The sequence below is a fragment of the Electrona antarctica genome (genome assembly GCF_951216825.1).
Source record: "Electrona antarctica genome assembly, chromosome: 6".
NCBI lineage: Eukaryota > Metazoa > Chordata > Actinopteri > Myctophiformes > Myctophidae > Electrona > Electrona antarctica.
Genome location: NC_136811.1, coordinates 55,416,488 through 55,440,223, shown reverse-complemented (window position 1 = coordinate 55,440,223; position 23,736 = coordinate 55,416,488). Strand labels below are relative to the sequence as shown.

The following is a 23,736-nucleotide window of genomic DNA, read 5'->3' as shown; positions in this document are numbered from 1 at the left end:
GTTATGTAAGTTACATAAGTTGAGCCTTTGCATACGCCTGTAAGGTCGTCGAGGCTAGGGCAAGTGCTACAGGCTAAGATGGAGTCTGAAGAGGTGGGTTTTCAGACTACGGCGGAAGGTTGGGAGTGAGTCTGCAGTTCTGATTGCAATAGGAAGTTTATTCCATAGTTTTGGAGCCAGAAGGGAGAAGAATAGTGTGGGACGTGTGGAGCGTTGTCCCTGCTGTTTTAGGGAATGTTCTGCATGCTAGCCTCCATGTTTTATGCTGTTGTTCAACTGGCCAATCTACATTGACACGTTGTCAACTTGTAGATCAGCTATTGTAACTATTTTAAAAGGACTGTGACATTAAAAATACGTTTTTTTTTTTTTACTGGGCTCAATTGCACACAAAAAAACCCCTGAACTTTTAGCATTAAGTAGATTTTCTGTGATCTGGTGTTTTCTGGTTCAAATAAGTGCTTCGATTTGTCCACAAATCCCATATATGACATTGGAATTTGCCAGCAGATGTCACTGTTTTCACTGTTTCCATTGCAGCTCGAAACTCTTCACAGACACAGAGAAAACCCCAGACCACAGAAAATCCACTGAATGTTCAAAGTTCAGGTTGTGTGGGTGTAACTGAGGTCAAAGGTCAGGTTGTTTGGGTGTAACTGAGGTCAAAGGTCAGGTCGTGTGGGTGTAATTACTAATTGAGGTCATTAAACCTAAAAAGAAAAACGAAGAATAAAAATAAATTAATGTCATGAAACCTTTAAAATGTTTTAAAATAGTAAAAGAAAAAAAGGCAAATACGTTTAGGGACAACGGGTAAGGGGGGGGGGGGGGGGGGTGCAAGATATAGATAGCTGTATGACTAAAACTAAATCAAAATAATCAACACTGCTACAAGCCCACCAGGTGGCAGCAGAGCGGTACTGTACCTGTGTTGTGTGCCGAGGAGTCTCCCTGGAAAGGACAGTCTGTCAGCATCCCTGCAGTGGCCACACTGCCCCCTAGTGCCACCTTGAGGGACTCCACTGAACCCTGGGGGGGAGGAGAGAGAGAGAGAGAGAGAGAGAGAGAGAGAGAGAGAGAGAGAGAGAGAGAGAGAGAGAGAGAGAGAGAGAGAGAGAGTTACGGACAGCCGTATTTTGTATTTATTGTCTCCAGACTCCAGACAATAAATGATACCCCTTGTTTTTTGTCCTGGTCTCTCACATAAGCCTGAGTAGACTATACAATTACCAAAAGATTTTTTGAAAGTGAAATATCCCTTTAAAGGACCACTTCACCACTTCAACCTATCTTCATATAATAGGTTTATAGGTCCTCACTAATAATCGTGAAAAAATGGCGCAATTTTTTTCAACTCAGTCTGTGTCGCATAGGACGTCTGTGGGCAGTTTAGAAACCCGTCCACCAGTGACATCATCGATGGGGAATACAAGCTAATAGAAACTGCAGGCTTTCTAGTCCTGAAAAGTTGCAACGCGAAAATGGAAGCCATCGTTCTCACGATAATACAAATCTGAACATTTTTGTCAAAACATATTGTTTAAAAAAATATATGCCTAATGATGATGTCACTGGTGGACGGGGTTCTGAACTGCCCACAGCCCTAGATGAGACACAGACTGAATAGAAAATAATCATGCCATTTTATCATGATTATTGGTGAGGACATGTCCTCTCAACATGTTAGTGATTTATGAAGTCGATCGTCCTCCAACAACCAGACAACATGTCCTCTCAACATGTCAGTGATTTATGAAGTCGATCGTCCTCCAACAACCAGACAACATGTCCTCTCAACATGTCAGTGATTTATGAAGCCCATCGTCCTCCAACAACCAGACAACATGTCCTCTCAACATGTCAGTGATTTATGAAGCCGATCGTCCTCCAACAACCAGACAACATGTCCTCTCAACATGTTTCCAGGATGGCCCATGGCACCACCATGAGGCAGATTTTCACAGATTTACACCGCGATCTGCGTGAAACGTTGCATGCTCACTCCCTAGAGGCCAAGGACAAACCTTATAGCGCCACCAAGAGGCCGACTTTTGTAAAACACATTTTTTGAGTGGTGCAAACCACTCCAACAACCAGCTTTGTCTGTACCCGTGTACCCGTGTATGTACCCGTGTACCTGTACGTGGCCCCACGCACAGGTGAGCATGGTTGCTATGGTTAGTGTGTGAAGTCACTGCACCACTCAGTTCACACGGGTGTGATTTTTATTTTAATATTACTCCTCCAGATTCTGTCCAAAAATCCTGCACATCGTTCCACAGTATCTCTATAGTCATGTGTTCAAGACGGATCTGTCCGATATTTCATATTCCATCCTAATTGGCTAACATTGGCTTCCAAAGGTTGCAAGATTGGCCTGTTTTGAACTAAAAGCCTCAAACCATGAACGCAGCGTGACATGAAAATGTTCATGCACTTTCCTACTAGAGGAAAATATCCCACCCTTTTCACATTGGCCTGTTATAGCGCCACCAACAGGTGGATTTTTGCAAAACACATTTTTGGAACAAAAAGCCTCAAATCATCCAATTACCATCCAAGGCGTAGGAAGAAATGGCACCCTTTTCACATCGGCCTATTATAGCGCCACCCGGAGGCCACAACCTGACCTGCCCTGGTGGAGACCTGTGCCCCAAGGGGCACGTTTATCAAGTTTAACATTTGATCCGCACGCACGCACGCACGCACGCACGCACGCACGCACGCACGCACGCATGCACGCACGCACGCACGCACGCACAAATAGTTGATCTACAAGCTTGCAAGCTTTTAGATCTACTATTTCTATTTTAAACCACTTCAGTCCTATATACATTTCAGCCATTTGAAAATAGCAGATCTACAAGCATGCAGGCCTGGATTGGCCACAGGACGTATCAGGCATTATGCCCGGTGGGCCGACCCTCTGGGTGGGCCAGTCTGGGCCAAATTTTGGGCCAAATATTTTCAAAAGATTCCTCTTATACATTTGAAAAATTGGGACATTCTGCATAATGAGTATATATATATATACGCCTACTAAAGCAATAAGCCACATGAGGTGTCAGGTTACCGGGTAACCGGGACCTTGCGTGGCTTATTGCTTTTCTAAAACGGTTACAAACATTTAGCAATAATATTAACCTCATAAAACTATTACATTCAAGTATGAAAAATGGAAGGATGGGGTTAAAGGTAGTCTGTCCAAAGGCCAGACCCATGACTGACGAGTGTGTGTGCCAAGTTTGGAGATAATTGGGCCACTGGTCTGCTTTGGGAGACGCCAATGTGCACACGCACGCACGCACGCACGCACGCTTGCGCGCCCGCACGCACGCACGCACGCACGCACGCACGCACGCACGCACGCACGCACGCGCGCACGCACGCACGCGCGCGCGCGCGCACGCAGACTCACACACAAACGCACACAGCATCGCTGATTGTACTGTAGGTGTGGTCATGACGATGTCAACATGAATTCCGCTCGTTATTTGACCTCATCGTCATTCTAGGAAACGTTCTGTAATGCAGAGAAGTGAGAAAGTGTTTCCGAACAGCAGTAGGCCTACATCTCTATCCTCTACCATGGGAACAGCAGTAGGCCTACATCTCTATCCTCTACCATGGGAACAGCAGTAGGCCTACATCTCTATCCTCTACCATGGGAACAGCAGTAGGCCTACATCTCTATCCTCTACCATGGGAACAGCAGTAGGCCTACATCTCTATCCTCTACCATGGGAACAGCAGTAGGCCTACATCTCTATTCTCTACCATGGGAACAGCAGTAGGCCTACATCTCTATCCTCTACCATGGGAACAGCAGTAGGCCTACATCTCTATCCTCTACCATGGGAACAGCAGTAGGCCTACATCTCTATCCTCTACCATGGGAACAGCAGTAGGCCTACATCTCTATCCTCTACCATGGGAACAGCAGTAGGCCTACATCTCTATCCTCTACCATGGGAACAGCAGTAGGCCTACATCTCTATCCTCTACCATGGGAACAGCAGTAGGCCTACATCTCTATCCTCTACCATGGGAACAGCAGTAGGCCTACATCTCTATTCTCTACCATGGGAACAGCAGTAGGCCTACATCTCTATCCTCTACCATGGGAACAGCAGTAGGCCTACATCTCTATCCTCTACCATGGGAACAGCAGTAGGCCTACATCTCTATCCTCTACCATGGGAACAGCAGTAGGCCTACATCTCTATCCTCTACCATGGGAACAGCAGTAGGCCTACATCTCTATCCTCTACCATGGGAACAGCAGTAGGCCTACATCTCTATCCTCTACCATGGGAACAGCAGTAGGCCTACATCTCTATCCTCTACCATGGGAACAGCAGTAGGCCTACATCTCTATCCTCTACCATGGGAACAGCAGTAGGCCTACATCTCTATCCTCTACCATGGGAACAGCAGTAGGCCTACATCTCTATCCTCTACCATGGGAACAGCAGTAGGTCTACATCTCTATCCTCTACCATGGGAACAGCAGTAGGCCTACATCTCTATCCTCTACCATGGGAACAGCAGTAGGCCTACATCTCTATCCTCTACCATGGGAACAGCAGTAGGCCTACATCTCTATCCTCTACCATGGGAACAGCAGTAGGCCTACATCTCTATCCTCTACCATGGGAACAGCAGTAGGCCTACATCTCTATCCTCTACCATGGGAACAGCAGTAGGCCTACATCTCTATCCTCTACCATGGGAACAGCAGTAGGCCTACATCTCTATCCTCTACCATGGGAACAGCAGTAGGCCTACATCTCTATCCTCTACCATGGGAACAGCAGTAGGCCTACATCTCTATCCTCTACCATGGGAACAGCAGTAGGCCTACATCTCTATCCTCTACCATGGGAACAGCAGTAGGCCTACATCTCTATCCTCTACCATGGGAACAGCAGTAGGCCTACATCTCTATCCTCTACCATGGGAACAGCAGTAGGCCTACATCTCTATCCTCTACCATGGGAACAGCAGTAGGCCTACATCTCTATCCTCTACCATGGGAACAGCAGTAGGCCTACATCTCTATCCTCTACCATGGGAACAGCAGTAGGCCTACATCTCTATCCTCTACCATGGGAACAGCAGTAGGCCTACATCTCTATCCTCTACCATGGGAACAGCAGTAGGCCTACATCTCTATCCTCTACCATGGGAACAGCAGTAGGCCTACATCTCTATCCTCTACCATGGGAACAGCAGTAGGCCTACATCTCTATCCTCTACCATGGGAACAGCAGTAGGCCTACATCTCTGTCCTCTACCATGGGAACAGCAGTAGGCCTACATCTCTATCCTCTACCATGGGAACAGCAGTAGGCCTACATCTCTATCCTCTACCATGGGAACAGCAGTAGGCCTACATCTCTATCCTCTACCATGGGAACAGCAGTAGGCCTACATCTCTATCCTCTACCATGGGAACAGCAGTAGGCCTACATCTCTATCCTCTACCATGGGAACAGCAGTAGGCCTACATCTCTATCCTCTACCATGGGAACAGCAGTAGGCCTACATCTCTATCCTCTACCATGGGAACAGCAGTAGGCCTACATCTCTATCCTCTACCATGGGAACAGCAGTAGGCCTACATCTCTATCCTCTACCATGGGAACAGCAGTAGGTCTACATCTCTATCCTCTACCATGGGAACAGCAGTAGGCCTACATCTCTATCCTCTACCATGGGAACAGCAGTAGGCCTACATCTCTATCCTCTACCATGGGAAACATCTCTATCCTCTACCATGGGAACAGCAGTAGGCCTACATCTCTATCCTCTACCATGGGAACAGCAGTAGGCCTACATCTCTATCCTCTACCATGGGAACAGCAGTAGGCCTACATCTCTATCCTCTACCATGGGAACAGCAGTAGGCCTACATCTCTATCCTCTACCATGGGAACAGCAGTAGGTCTACATCTCTATCCTCTACCATGGGAACAGCAGTAGGCCTACATCTCTATCCTCTACCATGGGAACAGCAGTAGGTCTACATCTCTATTCTCTACCATGGGAACAGCAGTAGGCCTACATCTCTATCCTCTACCATGGGAACAGCAGTAGGCCTACATCTCTATTCTCTACCATGGGAACAGCAGTAGGCCTACATCTCTATCCTCTACCATGGGAACAGCAGTAGGCCTACATCTCTGTCCTCTACCATGGGAACAGCAGTAGGCCTACATCTCTATCCTCTACCATGGGAACAGCAGTAGGCCTACATCTCTATCCTCTACCATGGGAACAGCAGTAGGCCTACATCTCTATCCTCTACCATGGGAACAGCAGTAGGCCTACATCTCTATCCTCTACCATGGGAACAGCAGTAGGCCTACATCTCTATCCTCTACCATGGGAACAGCAGTAGGCCTACATCTCTATCCTCTACCATGGGAACAGCAGTAGGCCTACATCTCTATCCTCTACCATGGGAACAGCAGTAGGCCTACATCTCTATCCTCTACCATGGGAACAGCAGTAGGCCTACATCTCTATCCTCTACCATGGGAACAGCAGAAGGCCTACATCTCTATCCTCTACCATGGGAACAGCAGAAGGCCTACATCTCTATCCTCTACCATGGGAACAGCAGTAGGCCTACATCTCTATCCTCTACCATGGGAACAGCAGTAGGCCTACATCTCTATCCTCTACCATGGGAACAGCAGTAGGCCTACATCTCTATCCTCTACCATGGGAACAGCAGTAGGCCTACATCTCTATCCTCTACCATGGGAACAGCAGTAGGCCTACATCTCTATCCTCTACCATGGGAAAAGGTGCATTCATATAGCGCTTTTATACCAGGGCGCCTGATGGAGGGGAAAAGGAACTGGTCGGAATAACGTGTTCCTTCCACGCGCTACGTCCAACCAGGGAAACTCCCCCCTGTCAGGTGAAAAGAAGCAGCTTGGACTCCTCATGCATAGAAGGAAGCATGAGGTCAGTCCGCTGCCGCCCCAGGTTGTCATATGGAAGTGTAGCGCATAGGATCACATTAGATAATTGACACTGGTGTGGCATAAAAAATGGGTTACAAAATCGTGGGATAAAAATGATAGAGAAAAAACCCACTGCTACGGCCCTCACCTGCAGCCGCGCGTAGGCCTTGTAGCCGTGCCGCAGCTCCACGGCCTCCTCGGCGTCGGCGGGCAGGGCGACCATCTTGGGGAGGCCCTGGCTGGAGTCGGCCAGGCGGCAGTCCACGTAGAGCTCCATGTGCAGCGTGTTGCGCCGCAGCCCGCCCACCCGCAGCATGAGGGAGTGGCTCCGGCCGTCCGCCAGGGCCGCGCTCTGCAGGTTCACCGTGTACACCTTGCCGTCGGCGCGCACGTAGCGCACCAGAGCTGAGGGAGACAGAAGACACAATGTCAGCTTTAGAGGACGTTTAGCGCACCAGAGCTGAGGGAGACAGAAGACACAATGTCAGCTTTATAGAACGTGTAGCGCACCAGAGCTGACGACAAAGACACAACTTTAACTTTATATAGATCCTCCAGAAAAATGTGTTCATGCAATTGCATAATTCGCCGCATAATCAGCCAAATGGCACAGATTATGCTGGGGTTTTTTTTTTATTATTTTTCTTTTACCGGGGCCAATAATCGTGCAAACTTCCCACATATTCCGCAACTTCCCGCATATTTCACTGCATAAAATCACATAAACTCCTGCACGTTTGGCAACTTTTTGCATATTTCGTATTTCAAAATGTTCCGCATATTTTGCAACTTTCCGCATAGTTCACAATTTCCCGTAATTTCACTGCATAAAATCAAGGATTTTAGACCCTCCATTATTCTGGAGGGTCTATTTATAGGACGTGTAACGCACCAGAGCTGAGGTTTGAAGGAGGAAGGAGTCATCGTCACTATAACCAGTGATTTAAATAGGTTTTCAATGTAAATAGTCCCAGGATGCAGGGGTGGTCTTTTAGAAATGAGTCCCAGGGACATTTTATGAGTCCCACTTCAACCACGTTAGGAGTCATATTTTGCCATTTTTTACAAATTGCAGCATTTAACTCATTTGATATGGTTATAATGTGGTTATATTCATGTAGAAAACAGAAGAAGAAATGATTATATTATATTATAGATGCAGAGGTCGTTGTTTTATTGCGTCCCTTAACTATAAACTGCGTTTTGGGATACAAAATGCACCCTATTTTAATCTCTGCTGTACGTACAAAAGCCTTGGTCTTGTACGTGGCATTATAATGTTCTTATTTTGATCAAAAGACCCAATTACTGAATGTCAAGTCTCCAGGGCGTCTTTATTATGTACAATGCAATACTTTGTTTTCGAGAGTGTTGCGCACAAACGTCAGTAGCATTGTAAGTTATACAAAACAAAACAGCACCAATTCCAATTCCCTTCCCTCTATATCCCATTCCGAGTCTGCTTGTCTTATATGTAACGCCAGCACCGCTGTTCCAAAGCCCCTTCAGGTACAGTTTAAAACTATTTCCAGCAATGGGATAATCATTGTTTTGGGAGGATATATCTGGTTGAGCCGGTCATTTTGAAAGTAGCTCTCAAGTCAAACCAGTACGGGCTCCCCTGATGTACAGTATGATGACAGGGGTTCCCAAACCTTTTTATGTCAAGGACCCCTAAATTGACACTAATTAGCCTGCGGACCCCCATTTTAAAAGATATGCCAGGGACCACCATAAGAGATGACTTTTTACGGCTCTAGCAGTGATACTGATTCTCAACCCCTTTTAAGGACCCATAGTTTGACATGCATTAGTCTACGGACCCCCCATTTAATGGCATTTCTATCTCTGGGACCCCAATTTATATTGTAAAATCAATGTTAATTTAACTCTGAGAGTGTAAAAAATGTAGCCTACAGCACTACCGACTGCACCCTCCTATATATTCTAAATTCATCACCTTTGTTGATCTTGCCCATGATGGCCACCTCCAGGTACTTCCTGTTGTCGTGTTTGCCGTAGACCCCGAACAGAACCCCGCCCAGCTTGGGGGGCAGGCGGAACGTGGAGGTCACGTAGAGGTCAGGGAGCGCGCTCAGAGCGCCCGCTATCTTCTCCACCGCCGCCGCCGTCTGCTTGGAGTCCTGGAGGCTCAGCACGTCAATCACTGGGAGAGAGAGAGAGACATAGAGAGACATAGAGAGAGAGAGAGAGAGAGAGACATGAAGACAGAAAGACAGACAAGTTTGAATAACAAAATATGGCAAATATATGCACTGTTCATCCATCCATCCATGTGGGCAGATAATGTAAGGAGAAGGAGTGAGACCCGCACTATAGAGCTGGGATACACGACCTAAAGAAATATGTATTTCCTGGTTAACCAGGATGCGTGGTGCAGCCTGACAACGCACTGCAAGCAGCAGCAGCACCGTTGTTGCAAGCTTGCAACGCGCTGCAGGCAGCAGGAGCAGCCCCAGATGTGACCTCAGTCCCTACGCTTCTTCTGTGACTGAGGTCACATATGGGGAGTAGCTGGAAGAACCACTGAAGAGAGGAGGACGGTGTTAGCCTAAGGTTGAACTCACCCACGGTGGATGTGATCCTCCTCCTCCATGACAACATGTAAACCACCATGGTTGGATTAATATAAATAGTTTGAATTATTAGCTGTTAAACAGTGAACAGTTGAGTATGAGTAAATAACTCGATCCGTGCCCATGGACCATGGTCCATGGTCCATGATCCATGGTCCATGGTCCATGGACCATGGTCCATGGACCATGGACCATGGACCATGGACATGGTCCATGGTCCATGGTTCATGGTTCATGGTCCATGGACCATGGTCCATGGTCCATGTCCATGTCCATGTCCATGGTCCATGGCAAATCAGGCTACCAATAATCGCCTGCAGCTGACGCTGATTGTTTGATTGAATAGCACTTTATTAAGAGTTTTCAACTTTACACGAACAGTCCCAAAGTAGCCTATACAGCTGCCCGCTGTGTGGATTAAATATATTGCCAATGCAGAATCGCCGATGTCAAATCAATCATCAATGCTGGTAAGACTGCACGAGTGTTTGTGTGTGTGTCGTGTGTATGTATGTGTGTGTGTTTGTTTGTTGTGAGCGAGCACGGTGCGCTGTGTTATACTATTTATAAATCAGCGTAGTAGTCGGATATAGATATAAAATGGTCCCAATTCATGGTAATTTAGAATCTGACACAGTGTGGTATGATGTCTAAATGTAGCAGTCATGACAGGCAAGGCAAGCTGTACATTAATTATAACAATAACATGCTTGCTGTCAGTGTAATGATTAAAGTGCCTTCCTCAAAGAAGAATTAAGGGGGGGGGGGGGGGGAGCGTCTGTGTCGAGTCGGGTAGTACACAAAGCTGTCGGGCTCGGTTCGGGCTGGAACAAGTCGGCCCGATCCCAGCTCTAACCCGCACACCTGTGGGCAGATGCATGTGGTTGCCGCGTGGCGCTAGTCCAGCGGTGCCTCAGAATACTGTGATAATGGCGGTATTTGGAATTCATTAATGTCACCACTTATAGACTCTCTATACCTAGTGAATCACTTCGACCCTCTAGTGAAACACAGACAACCTAAACCCTAACCCAACCCTATAACCGCTAACACAGGATCAGCGCATGTTCGACCGCCATGTTCGACCGCCATGTTCGACCGCCATGTCCGACCGCCATGTCCGACCGCCATGTCCGACCACCATGTTTGACCGCCATGTCCGACCGCCATGTCCGACCGCCATGTCCGACCGTCATGTCCGACCGTCATGTCCGACCGCCATGTCCGACCGCCATGTCCGACCGCCATGTTCGACCGCCATGTTCGACCGCCATGTCCGACCGCCATGTCCGACCGCCATGTCCGACCGCCATGTCCGACCACCATGTTCGACCGCCATGTTCGACCGCCATGTCCGACCGCCATGTCCGACCGCCATGTCCGACCGCCATGTCCGACCGCCATGTCCGACCGTCATGTCCGACCGCCATGTCCGACCGCCATGTTCGACCGCCATGTCCGACCGCCATGTCCGACCGTTGTTTCCGCATGGCGTCACAACAACGTGACGCGTTGTGAGCTTGTAGATCGGCTGTTTTTGGTGAATGTTCTCCCCAGAATAGGGGAATGATGGGGTTCAACAGCAAGTGGTTATACAGCAAGTATAACAGTAATTTGCAGTCTGTCCTATAATGGAAACTATATATTCTCTCCAGTTTTCCTCATCGTGACATACTGTATCTTAGGGGGGAAAGCATTACATATTTCCATACCGTTAATATGACAAAAGGTGCTATGAAGTAACAATGTCATTCAGGTGCTGCCGTGGATGGAAATAAATCACACCCGTGTGAAGTGAGGGGCGCTAATATATTAAAGTCTTACTCATGTTGATTAGGTGATGTGATGGTGATGTGATGTGCCAATTGATTGATTGATTGAAATATTTATTAACAGTTTGCAGAATTACAGTACATTTCAAGCACAAACTCAATACAAAGACTGTTAACTGTGAGTGGACGACCCAATTAAGCATTACACGTGTTTACAAGAGGGTCCACCTTGTTCAATTCATCAGAACATTTAGAGACGTACAAATAGACACTTCTATATAGTCAAAGAACAGAACAGGAATTCATCATAAGGGAGGTAAAAAGGGAAAAGAAACATATACCTTTGTTCTAACATGTGTAGTACAAAGTGTGTGGACGGACACTAAAAGCTGGATGTAGAACATTGAGAACCAGTGTGTTATGGAACTCACTGCCAACTGGAGCCCAGAAAATGTCCTGCCTGGTCTATCAGTGAAGAGGGATTAGCATATGTTTTTGTTTAACTTTAGCCTGCATGCAGCACCCCCCCCCCCCCCCACACACACACACACACACACACGCCTCCCGTTCACAAACACACTTAGGAAGATCTGCTTTCTGTCACCGTGAATGTTCCCACATGTTTGGAGAACTTTTCACTTTAACACTTCAGGTTGTCCACATTCATCTCAATCAGTCAGTCCTAAATGAGCTGCTGGGTTCCACGTCCTCAATGTGTTATCAGAGGTTTTAAATGAATGGATGAATGAATGAATGAATGGATGAATGAATGAATGCATGAATGAATGAATGGATGAATGAATGAATGAATGAATGAATGAATGCATGCATGCATGCATGCATGCATGCATGAATGAATGAATGAATGGATTAATGAATGAATGAATGAATGAATGAATGAATGAATGATGTAATCCAGGGATTCTTAACGTTTTGGGCTGGGGACCCCCGGAAATGCCCCCCCCCCCCCCCCCCCCCCAAATACAAACTAGATAAAGTGCCCCTCGGGTCACAGGTCTCCACCAGAGCAGGTCGGGTTGTGGCCTCCTGGTGGCGCTATAATAATTAAGCCAATGTGAAAAGGGTGCCATTTCTTCTTACGCCTTTGATGGCAATTGGATGATTTGAGGCATTTTGTTCCAAAAATGTGTTTTGCAATGTGGCGCTATAACAGGCCAATGTGAAAAGCCTAGTATGAAAGATTTCACGTAAATTGTTCCGTTTTTGTTTAAAACGGGCCAATCCTGCAAACTTTGAAAGCCAATGTTAGCCAAGTAGGATGGAATAATCGGGCAGTTGTTCCCTGCCAGCCTTAGTTGGAACTAAAAATGATTAGTTTGATTATCTTTATTCATTAATTGAGTACCACAGACGAAAAACAGTCTAAGTCCAAATTTCAGACTGACCCCTCCACGAAAAGGCCTCGTTGTCCTGAACCCTTATCTATCATTTATATATTATGGATCAATAGTGTGGAGTGTGGACTTAGACTGTTATTCGTCTGTGGTACTCAATTGTTCAATAAAATCCTTTTTTTTTGCTGCTTTAACTCCGTCTGGTCTCCCCTCTTGGTCATGGCCCCTGAGCCAGCCTTAACACCACAAACTTTCCATGCACAACGTGAACATGCCATTCCACAGCTTTTTCTGAAATGACGCCACTGAGAGGCAGACAGACTATGGGGACACTTTCCACAGCCTGTGGACATGCACTGAACTCTGTCCACCAGCCTGTGGACATGCACTGAACTCTGTCCACATCCTGTGGACATGCACTGAACTCTGTCCACCAGCCTGTGGACATGCACTGAACTCTGTCCACCAGCCTGTGGACATGCACTGAACTCTGTCCACATGCAGCCTGTGGACATGCACTGAACTCTGTCCACCAGCCTGTGGACATGCACTGAACTCTGTCCACCAGCCTGTGGACATGCACTGAACTCTGTCCACCAGCCTGTGGACATGCCCTGAACTCTGTCCACCAGCCTGTGGACATGCACTGAACTCTGTCCACAGCCTGCAGTGGACATGCCCTGAACTCTGTCCACATCCTGTGGACATGCACTGAACTCTGTCCACCAGCCTGTGGACATGCACTGAACTCTGTCCACAGCCTGTGGACATGCACTGAACTCTGTCCACCAGCCTGTGGACATGCACTGAACTCTGTCCACCAGCCTGTGGACATGCACTGAACTCTGTCCACCAGCCTGTGGACATGCCCTGAACTCTGTCCACCAGCCTGTGGACATGCCCTGAACTCTGTCCACAGCCTGCAGTGGACATGCCCTGAACTCTGTCCAAATGCAGCCTGTGGACATGCACTGAACTCTGTCCACAGCCTGCAGTGGACATGCCCTGAACTCTGTCCAAATGCAGCCTGTGGACATGCACTGAACTCTGTCCACAGCCTGCAGTGGACATGCCCTGAACTCTGTCCACATGTAGCCTGTGGACATGCACTGAACTCTGTCAACAGCCTGCAGTGGACATGCCCTGAACTCTGTCCACATCCTGGGGACATGCACTGAACTCTGTCCACATCCTGTGGACATGCACTGAACTCTGTCCACATGCATCCTGTGGACATGCCCTGAACTCTGTCCACAGCCTGTGGACATGCACTGAACTCTGTCCACCAGCCTGTGGACATGCACTGAACTCTGTCCACATGCAGCCTGTGGACATGCACTGAACTCTGTCCACATGCAGCCTGTGGACATGCACTGAACTCTGTCCACATGCAGCCTGTGGACATGCACTGAACTCTGTCCACAGCCTGCAGTGGACATGCACTGAACTCTGTCCACATGTAGCCTGTGGACATGCACTGAACTCTGTCCACATGTAGCCTGTGGACATGCACTGAACTCTGTCCACATGTAGCCTGTGGACATGCACTGAACTCTGTCCACATGCAGCCTGTGGACATGCACTGAACTCTGTCCACAGCCTGTGGACATGCCCTGAACTCTGTCCACATGCAGCCTGTGGACATGCCCTGAACTCTGTCCACAGCCTGCAGTGGACATGCACTGAACTCTGTCCACCAGCCTGTGGACATGCACTGAACTCTGTCCACCAGCCTGTGGACATGCACTGAACTCTGTCCACCAGCCTGTGGACATGCACTGAACTCTGTCCACAGCCTGTGGACATGCACTGAACTCTGTCCACAGCCTGTGGACATGCACTGAACTCTGTCCACATGCAACCTGTGGACATGCCCTGAACTCTGTCCACAGCCTGTGGACATGCCCTGAACTCTGTCCACAGCCTGTGGACATGCCCTGAACTCTGTCCACAGCCTGCAGTGGACATGCACTGAACTCTGTCCACAGCCTGTGGACATGCACTGAACTCTGTCCACAGCCTGTGGACATGCACTGAACTCTGTCCACATGCAGCCTGTGGACATGCACTGAACTCTGTCCACATGCAGCCTGTGGACATGCCCTGAACTCTGTCCACAGCCTGCAGTGGACATGCACTGAACTCTGTCCACATGCAGCCTGTGGACATGCACTGAACTCTGTCCACATGCAGCCTGTGGACATGCACTGAACTCTGTCCACATGCAGCCTGTGGACATGCACTGAACTCTGTCCACAGCCTGCAGTGGACATGCACTGAACTCTGTCCACATGTAGCCTGTGGACATGCACTGAACTCTGTCCACATGTAGCCTGTGGACATGCACTGAACTCTGTCCACATGTAGCCTGTGGACATGCACTGAACTCTGTCCACATGCAGCCTGTGGACATGCACTGAACTCTGTCCACATCCTGTGGACATGCACTGAACTCTGTCCACCAGCCTGTGGACATGCACTGAACTCTGTCCACCAGCCTGTGGACATGCACTGAACTCTGTCCACAGCCTGTGGACATGCCCTGAACTCTGTCCACATGCAGCCTGTGGACATGCCCTGAACTCTGTCCACAGCCTGCAGTGGACATGCACTGAACTCTGTCCACCAGCCTGTGGACATGCACTGAACTCTGTCCACAGCCTGTGGACATGCACTGAACTCTGTCCACCAGCCTGTGGACATGCACTGAACTCTGTCCACCAGCCTGTGGACATGCACTGAACTCTGTCCACCAGCCTGTGGACATGCACTGAACTCTGTCCACCAGCCTGTGGACATGCACTGAACTCTGTCCACCAGCCTGTGGACATGCACTGAACTCTGTCCACATGCAGCCTGTGGACATGCCCTGAACTCTGTCCACAGCCTGCAGTGGACATGCACTGAACTCTGTCCACAGCCAGGCCACCTGGCTGCTGGACATGCACTGAACTCTGTCCACAGCCTGTGGACATGCACTGAACTCTGTCCACAGCCTGTGGACATGCACTGAACTCTGTCCACAGCCTGTGGACATGCACTGAACTCTGTCCACAGCCTGTGGACATGCACTGAACTCTGTCCACAGCCTGTGGACATGCACTGAACTCTGTCCACAGCCAGGCCCCCTGGCTGCTGGACATGCACTGAACTCTGTCCACAGCCTGTGGACATGCACTGAACTCTGTCCACCAGCCTGTGGACATGCCCTGAACTCTGTCCACAGCCTGTGGACATGCCCTGAACTCTGTCCACAGCCTGTGGACATGCACTGAACTCTGTCCACCAGCCTGTGGACATGCACTGAACTCTGTCCACAGCCTGTGGACATGCACTGAACTCTGTCCACATGCAGCCTGTGGACATGCACTGAACTCTGTCCACAGCCTGCAGTGGACATGACCTGAACTCTGTCCACATGTAGCCTGTGGACATGCACTGAACTCTGTCCACATGCAGCCTGTGGACATGCACTGAACTCTGTCCACCAGCCTGTGGACATGCCCTGAACTCTGTCCACCAGCCTGTGGACATGCACTGAACTCTGTCCACAGCCTGTGGACATGCACTGAACTCTGTCCACCAGCCTGTGGACATGCACTTAACTCTGTCCACAGCCTGCAGTGGACATGCACTGAACTCTGTCCACATGCAGCCTGTGGACATGCACTGAACTCTGTCCACAGCCTGCAGTGGACATGACCTGAACTCTGTCCACATGTAGCCTGTGGACATGCACTGAACTCTGTCCACATCCTGTGGACATGCCCTGAACTCTGTCCACATGCAGCCTGTGGACATGCCCTGAACTCTGTCCACATGTAGCCTGTGGACATGCACTGAACTCTGTCAACAGCCTGCAGACATGCACAGAACTCTGTCCACAGCCTGTGGACATGCCCTGAACTCTGTCCACATCCTGTGGACATGCACTGAACTCTGTCCACATCCTGTGGACATGCACTGAACTCTGTCCACATGCAGCCTGTGGACATGCCCTGAACTCTGTCCACATGCATCCTGTGGACATGCCCTGAACTCTGTCCACAGCCTGCAGTGGACATGCACTGAACTCTGTCCACCAGCCTGTGGACATGCACTGAACTCTGTCCACACTCTGTGGACATGCACTGAACTCTGTCCACACTCTGTGGACATGCACTGAACTCTGTCCACAGCCTGTGGACATGCACTGAACTCTGTCCACCAGCCTGTGGACATGCATTGAACTCTGTCCACAGCCTGCAGTGGACATGCACTGAACTCTGTCAACAGCCTGCAGACATGCACTGAACTCTGTCCACCTGCAGCCTGTGGACATGCCCTGAACTCTGTCCACAGCCTGCAGTGGACATGCACTGAACTCTGTCCACAGCCTGTGGACATGCACTGAACTCTGTCCACAGCCTGTGGACATGCACTGAACTCTGTCAACAGCCTGCAGACATGCACTGAACTCTGTCCACCTGCAGCCTGTGGACATGCACTGAACTCTGTCCACAGCCTGTGGACATGCACTGAACTCTGTCCACATCCTGTGGACATGCCCTGAACTCTGTCCACATGCAGCCTGTGGACATGCCCTGAACTCTGTCCACAGCCTGTGGACATGCACTGAACTCTGTCCACAGCCTGTGGACATGCACTGAACTCTGTCCACAGCCTGTGGACATGCACTGAACTCTGTCCACATGCGGCCTGTGGACATGCCCTGAACTCTGTCCACAGCCTGTGGACATGCACTGAACTCTGTCCACATGCAGCCTGTGGACATGCACTGAACTCTGTCCACATGCAGCCTGTGGACATGCACTGAACTCTGTCCACATGCAGCCTGTGGACATGCGCGGACCCCAAATTAACATTTATTAGGCCACGGACCCCCCGTTTGAAAACATATACCAGTGACCCCGATAAGGGAGGATTTTTACGGCTCTAGCAGTGATTCCGAAACATATTAATTTCAAGGACCCCCAGTTTCACACACATTAGTCTACGGATCCCCGATTTAATGGCATTTCTATCTCTGGTACCCCAATTTATATTGTAAATCCACTGTAAATTGACTCAGAGAGTGTACAAATGGAACCAAATGGACCCACTCTCTGAGTTACAGACCCATAAGGGTCCATTTGGTTGCAAATTATCATTTAGTTGGGTCCCCCCTGGAACTGCCTCAAGTACCCCTGGGGGTCCCCGGACCCCACTTTGGGAACCACTGGTGTAGACTAGGTCAAGGAGAGTGGCGTCATTGAGAAAACAGAAAACTGAGTTCATGCAGCACTGCAGGAGTGCGACAAGCTGCAGTTTGAAATACATGGTTTTCAACCAGGGCGGCGCAAATATCAGCAATTTTAGGCATGTGTGCAACATGACAACTGTTTTAAAGTATTGTACAGTGACAACTAAAGTCTCTGTAATGTTTAGGTTGTACTATGCTAAAGAAATTATTTAAAATAAATGGAGTTAAGATCTTTAAAGCTGGGCTGTAGCCTGAGTCCAGTGCATTCTGTCAACTTCCGGTCCAGGACTTTGTCACACTTCGTCCTGCTCTTCGCCGATAGACGTCTACGTAGCACTCCTCTCCTCCACCTCAGATCCTGTCTGTCTGTCTGTCTGTCTGTCTGTCTGTCTGTCTGTCTGTCTGTCTGTCTGTCTGTCTGTCTGTCTGTCTGTCTGTCTGTCTGTCTGTCTGTCTGTCTGTCTGTCTGTCTGTCTGTCTGTCTGCCTGCCTGCCTGCCTGCCTGCCTGCCTGCCAGCCTGCCTGCCTGCCTGCCTGCCTGCCTGCCTGCCTGCCTGCCTGCCTGCCTGCCAGCCTGCCTGCCAGCCACACCTTTTCCCTCCTCATTCCAGGTTTTGGTGAATAAACACAGTAGAACTTAAGAACGGTGTGTGTGTGTGTGTGTGTGTGTGTGTGTGTGTGTGTGTGTGTGTGTGTGTGTGTGTGTGTGTGCGTGCGTGCGTGCGTGCGTGCGTGCGTGCGTGCGTGCGTGCGTGCGTGCGTGCGTGCGTGCGTGTGTCTTCACTTTGGTCCCCCATTTCTTGGTATCGTGACAGAACATGCATGGTTAATATACAGGCTCGTTTAGAAAACCAGCTGGCAGAGAAAGGTTATTAATGCTGCTATATAGACCAGCTGTTCAGGTCAGGGAACCCAAATTGATAAGAGCTCAGAGCTCAGCTTGCTTACTTGAGACAAGACCCTTTGCATGTGTTGTACCGAGAATATGAGCTAATGCCATGAGATATATAGAACACTCTTTTGTTCCCCTGTCAATCAAAATGCTCAATCAGAGATTGCCGAATGCACTTTATTGACTAGTTGCACTTTTATCAAGGGATTGTGTGCAATATCTCAGTTTTGTATTATGTTGGTTGTGTTTCATGGTGTTTTTTGTATGCAGCTGTGCATAGGGAGACAAATAAAGAGAACCTTGAACTTTTAAAAGTCTCTAATATCTCCCCCAGTTGGTATAAGGGATATTGCTCTGGTCTAGTGGTGAAGAAAAATACTTTCACGTGGGAGACCTGAGTTTGAATCCTGGTCATTGCACACACACACAGTTACAGGTGTCTTTTGAAAAATATCTGGCAGAGGTGTGTGCGTGCGTGCGTGCGTGCGTGCGTGCGTGCGTGCGTGCGTGCGTGCGTGCGTGCGTGCGTGCGTGCGTGCGTGCGTGTGTGCTCTGTGGAGCGCATGCACCTTTCTGGTTGAGCCTCCTTCACGCGGACCAACTTTCAACCTCTCAACACAAGGACTGGCTTTTCAAACACAATCCAGATGAATAAACAAAGAACTGCGAAATGTGCTGAAGGATGGACGGTGTATCTCATTGACCCCATGAGCAGAGTCACCATACAGACCACACCCCCATGAGTCACCATACAGACCACACCCCCATGAGTCACCATACAGACCACACCCCCTATGAGTCACCATACAGACCACACCCCCATGAGAAGAGTCACCATACAGACCACACCCCCATGAGTCACCATACAGACCACACCCCCATTAGTCACCATACAGACCACACCCCCATTAGAGTCACCATACAGACCACACCCCCATGAGTCACCATTCAGACCACACCCCCATGAGTCACCATACAGACCACACCCCCATTAGAGTCACCATACAGACCACACCCCCATGAGTCACCATTCAGACCACACCCCCATGAGTCACCATACAGACCACACCCCCATGAGTCACCATACAGACCACACCCCCATGAGTCACCATACAGACCACACCCCCATGAGAAGAGTCACCATTCAGACCACACCCCCATGAGTCACCATACAGACCACACCCCCATGAGTCACCATACAGACCACACCCCCATGAGAAGAGTCACCATACAGACCACACCCCCATGAGAAGAGTCACCATACAGACCACACCACCATGAGTCACCATACAGACCACACCCCCATGAGTCACCATACAGACCACACCCCCATGAGAGTCACCATACAGACCACACCCAAGGGGGCAGGCAGACTTTCCAACGTTGAAGCTCTCCTCCCTAGTGGTAGGAGGAGGGACTACAGGCGGACCCGTGGATTCATGACCGGGAAACCCCGTGCAGCTGGGCTTTAACATTGAGCGCTCGGTTGCACTTCCGCATTTGACCACCAAAATTTGGTGGTCAAATGCGGAAGTAGACGTTCTGAGACGGTACTTCCGGCAGTCTTCCGGGTGCTTCAAAACGCCACTGAGCAACTTCCACTGACATGAATAGCTGGGGGGGCGGAGCTTCGCGCCAGTTCAGTCTCTATTATATATATACTCTATGACCACACCCCCATTAGAGTCACCATACAGACCACACCCCCATGAGTCACCATACAGACCACACCCCCATGAGTCACCATACAGACCACACCCCCATGAGTCACCATTCAGACCACACCCCCATGAGCAGAGTCACCATACAGACCACACCCCCATTAGAGTCACCATACAGACCACACCCCCATGAGCAGAGTCACCATACAGACCACACCCCTATTAGTCACCATACAGACCACACCCCCATTAGAGTCACTATACAGACCAGACCCCCATGAGCAGTCACCATACAGACCACACCCCCATGAGTCACCATACAGACCACACCCCCATGAGTCACCATACCATCGTCCGATCTGTGCCGTCAAAGAAACGCTGTTTTGACCAAAATGCCATCTGGGACAAGGAATAGGAGATACAGGCGATTGAAAGAAATGGATAGAATGGATTCTTATGGCGACGACGATCTAAGATGGCCGATCCAGTGCTGTGCTAACAACACAGCTAGCTAACCGGCTAACGTGAGTAGCATTTTGGCTCAAGCAATCGAACGCGCTATAAAAGCTCAATTGCCGAAGGCCGTCGGCAATGGCGTTAAGCGTCAGTATCAAAATTAGGCTTCAATTGACTTTAATCGTCGGCAATGGCGCGCTAAGTGTTAAGTACAAAACACACTTTCAGCACTTAAGCCCTATTTAAACTTTATAGCTATAGGCCTATTATATATGAAAATAGCCGAGCTGTCACATTGCTTATATTGTAGATCTGCTATTTCCAAAAGACTTCCACCCATTTTAGACATGCAGGACTTTCTGCATAAACCAGTGTGGTTCCCAAACATTCTTATGTCAAGGACCCCCACATTGACATGCATTAGCCCCGCGGACCCCCATTTGAAAAATATATATGCCAGGGACCCCCAGGGACCCCCCCACTAGAGAAGAATTGTATGGCTCTAGCAGTGATTCTCAATGGAATTTCTATCTCTGGGACCCCCAATTTATATTGTAAAATCGATGTTAATTTAACTCTGAGAGTGTACAAATGGAACCAAATGGACCCGTTAGAGAGAGAGAGAGACGGAGAGACATTGAGGTTTCCCTCATTTGCAGTGTCATCGTAGAGATACATGACAGCACCATTTGATTTTTGTTTTGTTGAAGTAGTTTTAGGGATAAGGGGTTTAGGGTTTTAGGGATAAGGGGCTCCATTTTCGTTACCGCTAAACCCCTTATCCCTAAACTTCTTTGCCTGTTTTTACTATTTTGCTAAAGATTTTTGAATAGTTAAAATGGCCAGTCTACAAGCTCACAACGTGTCAATGATTGGCTAGTTGAACTATTCAAACATGTTTTTCAAAATAGTAAAAAAAAAAAAGGCAAAGAAGTTTAGGGGTAAGGCGTTTAGCGGTGACGAAAATGAGAATCACTGCTAGAGCCGTAAAAGTGGAAACCACTGGCATATAATACTTTTACTTTTGATACTTTTAAGTATTATTTTAAGCTCCAGAAAGATGCTGCAGCGGTATAGGCCTATATAGGGAAGGCAGTGGTTCTCAACCAGTGGTCCGGGGACCACCAGTGGTCCTTGAGGGGGTTCCAGGTGGTCCCCATGGAGAGTTGGTAAATCATGGACCCGTCCCTTATAGATCTTTAACTCTTGATATATGGACCAATATGTATAACCTACGGGTCCATTTGGTTTCATGTTCTCAAGAGTTAAATTATAATTGTTAAAGGGGCATTCCACTCATTTTCAACATTTTACTATACCTTAGAGCTGTTGTGTGGAAATAATAAAAAGTCCCCCTATTCTGTGTTTCCTATAGAACTGTAGAACTTCCTAGAAACTATTATTTCCACACAACAGCTCTAAGGTATATATTAATGACATAGTAAAATGTTGAGTGTAGAATAATTGTTATTTTGATCAACGTTTGCCTGTGTTTTGGTATACCAACATCAATACAGCATGGAGTTGTGGACAAAATCTTCATCCAACAACAACACAATATTCTTTAGTTTTGAGTCAGAGGCTAAATGTCATCATTGGTCAGTAGTGGCCTATAGTGGCTCAAATGCAGAATACATAAAATAATGGATATGGAAAAGGGTTGAAAACCTCTGGTTGTAAACTAAGTAAACAATAAAAGCAAACGTTAAAAGCAATGAATTAACCCCTCACCTTGCACGTCTTGTTTGTCCGGGGCCGTCTCGCCTCCCGCGACCCACGCACACACGCACAGGATGAGCGTGGCGCGCACACCCATGTCCACGTCCTCCGCGAGGAAATTATAATGAATTAGGCTGTCAATGAATTAATTAATCCAACTTTATATCCAAGTGCAGGGACCGACACAAACGTACCCACGCACGCACTCGCGCACGCACGCACGAGCCTTATATACGTCCCAAAAAGCAGAGTGAAGCTTCCACTTGTTGCGCTGCCTGCTGCCTGCTGCCTGCCGTTCAATGAATGACTGGGGGAGACGCACGGGGCGTGCGTGGGGGCGCGACCACCACGGGGCTCTGTGTGTGTGTGTGTGTGTGTGTGGGGGGGGGGGGGGGGGGGGGGGGGGACTGAAGCAGAGAGAGAGAGAGAGAGAGAGGGGGGGGGGAGGAGAGAGAGAGGGAGAGAGAGAGAGAGAGAGAGAGAGAGAGAGGAGGAGGAGAGAGTGTGTGTGTGTGTGTGTGTGTGTGTGTGTGTGTGTGTGTGTGTGTGTGTGTGTGTGTGTGTGTGTGTGTGTGAGAGAGAGAGAGAGAGAGAGAGAGAGAGAGAGAGAGAGAGAGAGAGAGACAGACAGAGACAGAGACAGAGACAGAGACAGAGACAGAGACAGAGACAGATAGAGAGAGAGGGGGGGGAGAGTAGGGGGAGAGTAGAGAGAGAGAGAGAGAGAGAGAGAGAGAGAGAGAGAGAGAGACGGAGAAAGGATACGCTGTGTGGATTGCTCAGGTCAACTACATGTTAATGCAGACACAAAATGAATTATGTATGTATGTGTGTGTGTGTGTGTGTGTGTGTGTGTGTGTGTGTGTGTGTGTGTGTGTGTGTGTGTGTGTGTGTGTGTGTGTGTGTGTGTGTGTGTGTGTGGATATATTTCATTCACTCAAACCTTTATTTATTGCTGAATGGACATTGAGGTTTCCCTCATTTGCAGTGTCATCGTATAGATACATGACAGCACCATTTGATTTTTGTTTTGTTGAAGTAGTTTTAGGGATAAGGGGTTTAGGG

General features: G+C 48.7%; 1 protein-coding gene across 2 annotated transcripts in view; it reads right to left on the bottom strand.

The window, feature by feature from the left end:
• Nucleotides 1-22,842, bottom strand: part of thbs3a (thrombospondin 3a) — a 74,104-nt gene extending 51,262 nt beyond the window's left edge. For both annotated transcript variants that reach the window (XM_079504782.1, XM_079504783.1), the window contains exons 1-4: nt 22,684-22,842; nt 8,938-9,144; nt 7,126-7,382; nt 927-1,029 (exon numbers count right to left, since the gene is read on the bottom strand). In XM_079504782.1, the coding sequence (XP_079360908.1) occupies nt 927-1,029; nt 7,126-7,382; nt 8,938-9,144; nt 22,684-22,768 (652 nt within the window). In that variant the 5' untranslated portion in view covers nt 22,769-22,842. The remainder of the gene's footprint in view (nt 1-926; nt 1,030-7,125; nt 7,383-8,937; nt 9,145-22,683) is intronic.
• Between the last annotated feature and the right edge of the window lie 894 nt (nt 22,843-23,736).